We start from the raw sequence: 10,663 nt of genomic DNA on the forward strand, positions 1-10,663 counted from the left end.
GATTCAAAGGTTGGTTCATATTGTAAATGTTGATCAGTTGAGATTTATATTTTGTTCTATGCAAGCCTTATAGTTGCTTTTAAGTGCATTTGGCATATGCCTATCATATTCCCTCTGGATGACTCATGTCTTCATATACTTTAAGGGTTTGCCTTAATCCTTGACGCATGGTTGCTTTCAACTACATTTTTCATATGCCTATCATATCCCTTTTGGATTACTCATGTCTTCATACACTTTAAGTCTTCATCTTAATCCTATAGGCATGATTTTGATCAATTCTTGCACAATTTAGTGGGAGAATTTGATATAACTTCTATATCTACCAATGATGGAGAGATGTTCCAAAAGGTATTGTAATTTAAGCATGATTTCTACAATTTTAACATGGCAATTAAACCTACCTATTAATAACCTTGCTCAAGGCTTATTGAAAGTTTTCTTTTGATATGGTTCCAAAAGATTATTGTAGCCTTTAAATATCTGGGTAGCACAAGTGCATACCTTATCCCCCCCTCACTGTTGAAAACTTAAGAAACACACACGCACACGCACATGCACATGCACATGCACACGCACCTTCATGCACTCATGCACACACATGCGCACATGTAGGCGCATGCACTCACACACACACATGTTTGCATGCATGCACTCATGCACACACATATAAAGAAGATACCTCTAGGCTATTTCGTACTACTTTTGTAGGTTAAGTAATAGTTATGAATTCTAAGAAATCTCTATTACCTTCACAACACAAAAGTGAAAGGGTTACAAGAGAAGTGATCTATACTTTTGACTCCATCTAAAGTACAATATGTATTTGTAGTATGTGGGTTCGGATATTATGTGAGGATGTCTTGTTGCTGACTTAAAGATATGCTTATAAGGAACTCGTTTGATGTGTGGTAGTGGATTTGCAAGAATACTTGTCAAGGTCTTAGCAAAGCAAGATGGTCTGCCATGCCTTGTATCTAAAGTTTTGAAAATGCCCAACACAAATTCAAAAGCTTTTTATATGTTTTTCACCTCTCACAAGGAGCTTACAAAATAGCAAGCCATATACATTGGTCGATGACTAATGTAAAATGTTATAATGATCTTTAGGAAGAGTCCATATTGAGGGGGAGAATATGGGTGGGATAAAGCGATGGAAGGAAGCCACGAAATAAAGTGTGCATAGACAAAGGGGAAGGTTGTGGAGCGAACATGAAAGAGCATGTAGGACATGATAACAATTTTCAATAATGGTGAGCATAGGTAGGGAAAGGGAAGGGGAGGGTGGGCCAAAGAGGCAAAGGTATGCTAAAGTGTCTGATTAACATGGCAAGAGAATGTATCATGAACAAAGTCATGCTTGCTTTGCTTGCATTGGTTATTGCTCCCCACCTTAGTAAGGTACCAAAATATAGCCCCCACCTTTTGTGTTATTCGAAACTTGATTTGCATCACCTCTACTCCTCATACTTGTTTTTGCTTGATGCACCCCTCTACTTGTAGAAAGATTACAAAAATGCTTTGTGCTATTTGAGATACTTTGATTGTTGTAATGGATTTAAATATCTAACCAAGCTAGAGCCCATAAGAAATGGCGATGGATACTTTGAATGTTGCAATGGATTTAACCATCTAACCAAAGCCAAAGAACATAAAAACTGGCAATGCCTGAGTTCAGTGGATGTGTTCTTGTGTGATGCTATCAGGGACATTGCCAGAAGGTGACAAATACCATTGTGATTATACACCACTTTTTCACATAATGTCCTCCATAAGAGAGTGCATGTAGAGAAAGCAAGATGGACATAGTGTGGCCATATAATCAAGTCAACATAATCACAAGGACATAAAGATTAAGAGCGTTAAGAGGACCTCCTCGCGTCCTCACGCCAAACACTTGCATTTGGAGAGCCCCATTGGTAGAATGTTTTCGCAACCCCATGGCTGGTAAATGATGAGCACTGCATTTTTCCTGGCGGTGGACTACTAGCCGTGTTGCTTGGATTTTCCAAATTCCAGCCTAGCTTTCCATTGCTGGACTTGTTGAATTGGCACAACTGGGCATTTATCTTTGAAACTCCAGCTACTCCAACCTCAAGGAGCCTTGATTGCGATTGGCCGAACGAGTTGCGGACAATGCAACCGAGAGTCAATCCAATGTAGGGCCGGTAGGCCACATGCAGGGACACAGTTTGTCTCCTCCTCTAAAGAAAGAGCCGAGTGGGCAGCCTCCCCAGCCGTAGGCAAGCTGCCCTGATGTTATGGAGAGGTTTCCCCAATAAGAAGACAATGAACTAGGCAAAGCTGTATAGGAAATATTTTGAATAAGGATGATGCATTTGCCTTCAAACAAATTAGCTGAAGAAGTTTGCAAATGCAAAGTACTACTCCAACAACAGAGCCAGGCTGTGCCTTACTCCATGGCGGCCATGATCCACCCATCACTGCCCAAAGCACCGCTTTGCAACGTGGTCCGTGGACCTTGGCATCAGTGACCAACCCGTCATCAGCAGCCTACATCGCCAGCTCCATTCATCAGTGGAGAGAGAGAGTGAGGAGCGCGCGAAATTGCTTATCTTGGACGGTGCAACCACTATCGCTGACGGCTCTCCTCTCAATAATTGTGAGCGTGCCCGAGATTAAGTTTTATGGGTATGGCGGGTGTAACTACTGCGCCGGTTGATCAGTGATGAGGCGCATTTTTTTCTTTGGCCCGTGACGGCCACGATATCGAACTGGCTAATGGCGACGCTTCCTGCACATCGAGGGGGACGAATCTGCGTTGGTGTGGGCACTGCTGTGTGCACTGCGTACCTGCGTGCCCGGATTGTCCCTCATTCTTTAACTACACATATGAAGGAAATAACGCTCTTAATTCAGAGCGACCCAGCCGAAGGGCTGGCCTCGCTGTAACGTAAATTTAATTGTGGAGGACTGCCCAACGCGATAAACTTGTGAAGGCATCAAGATAACTTCTTGTGCAGAGGATCCAGCTCCTTGGTCCTGTCCTCTGGGCTCTCTGTGAGGGGGGCCTGGAGTCCTGGACTCTGGACGATTCTGAAAGCTTTGGGGGTGTTGAAACTTGAAGGGTGAACCACTTTTGGAACTGTTGCGATACTTGAAAGATTGAAATTTGAGTCGTAGCGACTTTGTTTATCTGTTCCACCAGGGCTGGTTTGATAAACAATCATAATGAGCGTTTGCTGAGCGGCGCTGAGGGGCGAGCAGGACCAGCAGAAGCAGCAAAAAAGCCAGCAGTGGCCTCAGTGCCCACTGCCCGCCTTTGAATTTTGTTGTCACTCTTTCTGGTGAGACCCAGTGTTGCCATCTTTCCACCCGTAGGATTGATGGCCGGCTGCGTGTGCCCACTACATAAATGTATTCTGGCTGAAATGGTCGCTAGATCGAAGCAACACACATGCTAGGTAATCCAGTCACACTGCCTGCGTGTTTGATTTGATTTGATGGAGCCTATTTCTCCGTCCCCTTGCGTCGGACGCTTTCATCAAGATTGCTGTCCACACTCCCAAGCTTGCTTTCTTTTGTTGCGGGATTTTTCCCTCTTGTTGACCGGTTGTGCTGGTAGTTGCCACTTGCGTCTCGACTCTGGCTGGCACGTTCCTGCGATCGCAATTTACACGGCCATGCCATATACAGCACGTCGCCTTTCTCTTTGTCACGCAGCCCACATGCACACATGTAGACGCAAATCGGCTCAATTGATTGACCTTAACCTTATCGGCCGCATTTGGCTGGAGGCGGTGGTGGTAGAAATCATGGGGGCGGGCGGTGGTGCTGTGAAGATGCCTCAGAGATTGGGAAGCAGCAGTTGCTGTATCAGCATCAGCATCAGCAGGGGCACAGCAGCAGTAGCTGTAGGGGCCCTACGGCCTCGAGCACTGTCCAATATAGTAGTGGGTACTTTCGAAAAATGCACCGGGAACGGGGGAGGAGGGTGAGAGCTAAAATCAGGTTAGGACAGGCGAGAAAAAGTTGAGAGGTGCTTGCTTGGCCAGCTTGTTGGTGCAGGCATAGTTATCGTGTTCCCGTTACGAAAGATTTGATTGAGAGAGAGAGACAGAAACGAGCGCGCTTCCGTTTTCCGTCACCCACGATTGGAGAGAAGGTGAAAGCGTGATGGAGGACGGTTCCAACCCCCAACGTCTACCCGATCACATGTTGGGCAGGCGGGCAAGGCAGGTGGGAGTGGGAAGATTTGCGTGCAGCGAGGGGCAAGTTCTTGGCATCCGTGAGGTTCTGTGAAAGCAGGTGGACGCCATAGCCGAAGGCATGGAAGGTGGAGAGCCAATGCAGAGATGAGATGAATCAGGAGGCGGAGTTATTTGTCAGTTATGGATGGATGGATGCGCTGCATCTTTTACAAATCTCATCTCATATGTGCGAATCAACCAACAGGAAGGTCCAATTTGTAAACTGGTTGACACCACAGATGCGAACACCGTAGCCACCGGCATTAGTGACAATTGAGCAACAAACACCATAGCAACAGCATCAGTGACAATTGAGCCGCAAACACAATAACCACGGCACGGGTGATGGAAGAAAGTAGGCACCATAGCCAAGGAGATGATTCCGAGAATCGAGTGTTTTGTCCGGAGAAGAAGTCAGAGGTTCTAATTTCTACCTCTCAAATCCCCGTAAACCCGTTCGCAGGCCTCATCATCCAGAGAGAGAGAGAGAGAGAGTCTCTGAGACTCTGAGAGTCCATGTGAGGCGCGCGCGATCTCGAAGGATGTACAGTGCACGCACCGGGCATTGTCGCAGCATAATTTTTGCCGCTGGCTATTCCCGATCGGTCATCATAGACCGCAAGGGTCGTGGCGTGGCCCTGCTGTATCATCACACGGAGAGTCCGATTGTGCTGCTCCAATCTGGCAGAAAGATTTCTGGTGGGATTGAGCGTCTGGACTCTCTGTGTTGTTGTGCCCGCATCGATGGCGCCACCTCGCAAGCAACCAACATCTTCTTCTGATGCTTGAGAGAGAGCGCATCAGCAAGGAAATGGCTAAGAAATTTGTACATCCACCAAAGTTAATTAAAGAAAAAGTAAATCACCGTAATCGAACCACGGTTGCTTCATAACCTTCCTTCCCAATAACTTTGGTGTCTTTAATTTTCCTCTCTCTCTCTTTAATCTGTTTTTTTCAAATTCCCACAAAACTCACGCAAAACAGATTTTAATCCATTCCATCAGTTTATTAGCTCTTACCCAACCTTGATACAACACCCTCAACACGATTCCTTAGTCCCTCATGTTGCTCGACTTGATTCCTTAGTAATTCAAGCCATACCCCCCACTCTCCTTGGCCTGCCCCCCCCCCTCTCTCTCTCTCTCTTCCCTCCCAAGAGAAGCATGTCTCACTGCTCAGAGCGCCCCCTCCCCCCTGCCTCTCTCTCTCTCTCTCTCTCTCTGTTCCAAGAGACAGCCTTGGACTCTATTGTTTGAGCTTGAGCTTGAGTTGCAACTTTGTAAATTTTTATTACATAATATAACTCTTTTTTACTGGCACACAAAGAGAGAGATAGAGAGAGTTATGCTACTCACTCAATAGAGGTATGCCTCTCTTTGCCCTTGTGGTTGCGCCTTTCTGGAAGGAATCCCATTTCCCACCCTCTCTCTCTCTCTCTCTCTCTCTCTCTCTCTCTTTGCCCTTGTGGTTGTGCCTTTCTGGAAGGAATCCCATTCCCCACCCTCCTCTCTCTCTCTCTCTCTCTCCCCCCAATATGCAACACCCTCTCACTCAATAGAAGCATGCTTGTCATCTCTTCGGGGAATGCTTGCACTTTAAACACCCAATATGCGGCCATGCTTGCAAGAACATTTATTATGGTTGAGGTTGAGTGTCTCATTGCCAAGCCATCAGCAAGGGTGCCTCACAAGGGCTTGTCAATTGTTGCATTGTGCTATGAATCCTCACATGATTAATTATGATGTTTCATAATATGAACAAAAAGGGTTAAATAAAAGTGAATGCCCAAACTTGTTTTATTATGCTTGGATCAAGGGAGGGCAACCATATCATGCTTATTTTACAAGTATTTGCCTTGTACAGCAGGCATGACTTGTTATGTGACCACCATTGGCTTATGCCATGACCTCCAAGAAGTTAGTGCTTCAAGTCATCAAGATGATGGTAGGCCATCAATCATCACATTACACTATTTGTAAATGTGAGCTTGAATTGTAAATCACAGTAGACCATTTTATTAATAAGATACCTAGTTCTCATATTATAGAACTAGTAAATAAACTCATAATCTTAACCTTAGAGCCTTGCTTGTGGGGGATAATTTGCAATAGACCTTATAAAGTTAAACCCAACCTTTAATTTCTCTATTGTTAAGGGCCTACTTACATAATTTGGATATAGGCATGCCATGGGTTTCAATAATCCAACCTAGCTTGAGTCCCTCTCTTACTAAGACTTTCTTGGTACAACTAGAAAATTACTTTTCAAGGAAAAAGTGTTATTGTCCTATACAGAAAGAAGCACGAACTTGGCTTTGCATACATAAACAAAATGGACTATTGGAATCAATCGCAAGGCAGTAGGAGAGTAGAGTTATTAACAGAACTCCGTACTTGACGCGGAGATACCTGCAGAAGTCACAACCACGTGCTCTTTAGGAGGAAAGATGATATGGAGAAAATATTTCTTTCTAGTATGAGAAGAAAGGTGAACATGTTGATGTGTGGAATGCGAGGGCTGCTAAAGGAAGGGAAAGGTCGAACCAAACACGAAGACGAAACTGGGGTTAACGGAAGGGTTAAAAGGGGGGGGTAAGGCAAGATGCCAAGTGGGCAAGCGCCTGTGTAGAAGGGGTGCCACGTGGGAGGACGCCCCTAAGAGGAAACCCCCCCACTTCATCTTCTTGTAGGCCTTGAATTCTCGTGCTTTGGAAGACTGTGTCGAGCTCCATCCGCCATAGCCAACCTCCACCTTCCCTCCCGCCATAGCCAAACTTCCCATCCCAGCCTCCTCCTTCCTCTTCCGTATATCCCTCCTCGCACCTCTCCTTCCCATCGGATCTCTTCCTTCCTCGCCTTGCCAGCTCTCCTCCTCCCATCTGATTGCTTCTTTCGATGGCAGTCCAGGCCCAGAATCCTTCCAACGCCCTCGCCGACCTTCGGCACAGGTACCTCTGCGATTTGCTTGTTCTTGCCTTTCTTTCTCACGATGCCGATCGTGTCCGACGCAGACGGTCGCATCTGTCTGTCTGTTTGTGTGTCTCTCTCTCTCTTTAACGTAATTTGGATTTTTGCTTGCCAGGGCCGCGCAACTCTCCAACATGGAAGGCAGGAGCTTCCTGAGTCCCGTCGCTTATGGACAATCTCTCCTGAATGATTGCCAGCAATCGGTGCCCGGCGCGGCTACCCTGCTCACCCATCCGCAGCTCTTCCAGCCAGGTTCGTTGCTACGGATTCGCAATCGTTCATATGCTATCCTTGCGAGTCTTCATTCTGCTTGGGACGTGAAAGAATTCGGATTCCTGATGGCCTGCCATGTCGCTGATGGTTTCCTTCCTTCGCCTCTATCGCAGTTGCTGCTCCTGTCGGTGGTTCTGCTGTCCCAAATTTTACATTGTTCCAGCAGCCCGTCGTGGATATCACAGCTCATGCTGTAGGTGCTAGAAAGAGGCGAAAAGAATCCAACGATCGTCGTGCGTGCCCACAACGAAAGCAACAGACGACGCTGCCCCTAGTAGACCTCAATCAAGCACGCGGGAGCTCGCCCGCTCCCCCCCAGTCTGTTGTCGTTTCCACCGGTTTACGGCTTGCTTTTGACGATGAACGGTCTACCATCACAAGCTCCAGACCCGAAGTCGGATCCACTGTATTATCTACGCTTCGTGAGGAGCTGTCCACTCAGCTCTCACAACAGAGAGAAGAGTTGGACCTATTCCTAACAAGTCAGGTATTGTCTTTTGTGATTTCTGAGTGGGCGCCTTGGGTATCGCAACTCAAGGGAATGAATTCTTGATTGTTTAAGCCCATTTGCAGTACGTTGCTCATAGGAATGATTGCAGAGTAGACCTGCGGATTGAATCATTCAGATTAAATTGATCATTGGCAGGCCGATCAACTGAGGCAAGCCTTGGAAGAGAAGAGGCAAAGGCATTCGAAAGCTCTTCTTTCTACGATTGATGAAAGCGTCTCCCGACGATTGCGCGAGAGGGAGTTAGAGTTGGAGAGGGTGAATCGAAGAAACATGGAGTTGGAAGAACGAGTAAAGCTTCTGAGCGTGGAGAGCCACATGTGGCAAAGCAAGGCTAAGAGCAACGAGGCGATGGTGGGAGTGTTGAGGGCGAATCTGCAGCAGGCGGTGGTGCAAAGCAGGGAGCAAAGCAGGGAAGGGTGCGGGGATAGCGAGGCGGACGACGCGGCGTCAGCGCATGTGGACGAGAATGCGGAAGGGAAAGCGAGGGGGGGGCTGATGAAGGGAGGAAGAGATCAGAGCGAGGTGATGAGGGCGTGCAGGAAGTGCAGGGCGAAGGAAGCATCGATTCTGCTGCTACCATGTCTGCATTTGTGCTTATGCAACGATTGCAAGGGAGAAGTGGATAGGTGCCCGTTATGCCATTCGTTGAAGAGCGCGAGTGTGGAAGTGTATCTATCCTGAGGAAGTGGTGACAGGGAGAGCAAGGGATATTGAACAGACAAGACGATGATCGAGCAGCTCAGCTGCTGTTTGTCAATGGATGAGATGCTCGATCGCCATAGCCGCCCACCAAGAAGCTTGTCTGTTGTCTCTCTCCCTCTGCAAAATGGTACGCCTTTCAATACAACCACGTATTGCTCTTCTCTTCCTCACCCTTGCAAATGGTACTCCATTCAATATACAACATCGCATTGCCCTTATCTTGTCTGCTCTTTTGCCGCCATAGCCGTAACCTTGCTGGTGCCTTCGCTTTGGTGCCTTCTCTTTGAATAGAAACTGTCATCGTGTTCAGCAGTGTCCGCGAATAACAATGGTTGCAACCCACCTCCAACTTTCCCAAGCTACAGAGATGACATGTTCCATCATCAGTCTTGTGAACTCAACCAAGTCCTTTCTTGATTATGACTAGACAAAATATTGCGAGTCCGTTGAACTGCATCATCAGAACGGTTCCTTTTACCAGTTGAACTGCATCAGAACGGTTCCTTTACCAATTGGTTCAACTGCTTCAGAAGGGTTCTTTCTACCTCATTACCAGACGGACTGCCATCCTTTGAGATTTTGGAAGAGCTCACAGTTCACTTAGTGACACTCAAAGCAAAGCAAAACTAAACTAAACGAAATGAAACAAGTAGGTCCTTCTCTAACACCCATGGGTGACTCATCTTCCTAAGTACTTGTATGCCTCACCAAAAGTTTGTATATTGGCCTTTATGTGTTAAAATTTGTGCTCTCTCTCTTTGTGATGAATGTTCAGTGCACGTAGTTGATAGTAGTAAGGTTCAAGGAAGAATCTAGCGTAAAGGAATGAAAGAATGGTCAAGCCTTCCTATTTAAGATGCTTAGTAACGAAAATGAATATGCTTAAGACAATGTCTCCCAACTTGATGTACATTAGAACCTAACCTAGAAAAATGAGCAAGTAGAGCATAAAACGAATAAATTAAACTCTACATGGATGTCAAAATTAGCTCTATTTTAAGAAACAGAGTATGGGCTAATTACTTTAAATATGTTGAAGACCCTCAAAACTAAAGTACATTACAACTTAACCTAGAAATGAATAATCCTAATGCTGATATCTTATGCAATTAAGCTCTAGATGGATGTAAAATTAGCCAAATTTTAAGAAATATGGAATAGAGGCTAATTAATAGCTTTACATGTCCAAAACAATGGTCTTGAATTCGTCTAGGTATATGTTCAAGATAATGTGTCCAAACTTAATGTAAATCAGAACCGAACCTAGAAACATGAGGTCAGCATAGCATCAAATGGTCTCATGTCAGCATAGCATCAAATGAGACCATTTTTATGCAATTAAGCTCTTAATGGATGTAGAATTAATTCTTTTAAGTGAAATGGCCTAATTAATTGTTCAAATTGTAAAAGTTGTTAACAAAATAGATTGCACTATTTCAAAGAGTACATGCATTTTTGTTAAACCTAATTATGGGGTAATAAATTTAAAAAGTTGATAAAAATAATATAGAGGGCCGCAAGAGTGTCCTAGTATATTACCTCTTTTGCTATAGAAGATTAAACTTGTCTTAGGCGGGCGAAGCACTTGAGATAGGTTGAACAATACAACACAATCTTTGTGGGAGAGATGATGGGTGACAAAGACTTTTGAGTTGGTGGAGCTTGAAGAGTTTGCATTGGGGGACATGACCTTAAATGTACAACTCTAAAGCAACTCCTATGCGGATATTTCGGTTGAAAGGGTGGAAAGTGTTTTCTTTGTTTTCTTTGCTCTAGACGATGAGACAACATTAAAGTTCATGCAAAAAGTGAGGAGAGCTCGAGGTTGCTAAGAAACATTGGTTTGAGTAGAGCACGAGGTTGCAAAGAAACATTCGTTTGAGTCGAGGCATTTTGGTTGAAAGGGTGGGAAGTGTTTTATTAGCTCTAGACGAGGAAACAACACTAAAGTTACTTCATGCAAAAAGTGAGGGGAGCACATGAGGGTGCAAAGAAACATT

General features: G+C 45.4%; 1 protein-coding gene across 1 annotated transcript; it reads left to right on the forward strand.

Annotated features, from left to right (window-relative positions):
• The first annotated feature begins 6,929 nt into the window (after positions 1 to 6,929).
• Positions 6,930 to 9,403, forward strand: LOC147902565 (uncharacterized). The gene is made up of 4 exons (XM_087374050.1): positions 6,930 to 7,158; positions 7,293 to 7,429; positions 7,564 to 7,937; positions 8,097 to 9,403. Exons 1-4 carry the CDS (start codon positions 7,106 to 7,108, stop codon positions 8,640 to 8,642), a joined length of 1,110 nt encoding a protein of 369 aa, XP_087230176.1. The 5' UTR covers positions 6,930 to 7,105; the 3' UTR covers positions 8,643 to 9,403.
• Positions 9,404 to 10,663: the final 1,260 nt, after the last annotated feature.

The sequence above is a fragment of the Dipteris shenzhenensis genome, chromosome 4 (genome assembly GCF_047967505.1).
Source record: "Dipteris shenzhenensis isolate YYH24624 ecotype China chromosome 4, Dip_SZ_1.0, whole genome shotgun sequence".
NCBI classification, from domain to species: domain Eukaryota; kingdom Viridiplantae; phylum Streptophyta; class Polypodiopsida; order Gleicheniales; family Dipteridaceae; genus Dipteris; species Dipteris shenzhenensis.

Coding starts and splice junctions, on each gene's coding strand:
- LOC147902565 (XM_087374050.1), top strand. CDS start 7,106: ATGGCAGTCCAGGCCCAGAATCCTTCCAACGCCCTCGCCGACCTTCGG. Junction 7,430..7,563: donor TCCGCAGCTCTTCCAGCCAG/GTTCGTTGCTAC, acceptor CCTCTATCGCAG/TTGCTGCTCCTGTCGGTGGT. Junction 7,938..8,096: donor ACCTATTCCTAACAAGTCAG/GTATTGTCTTTT, acceptor GATCATTGGCAG/GCCGATCAACTGAGGCAAGC.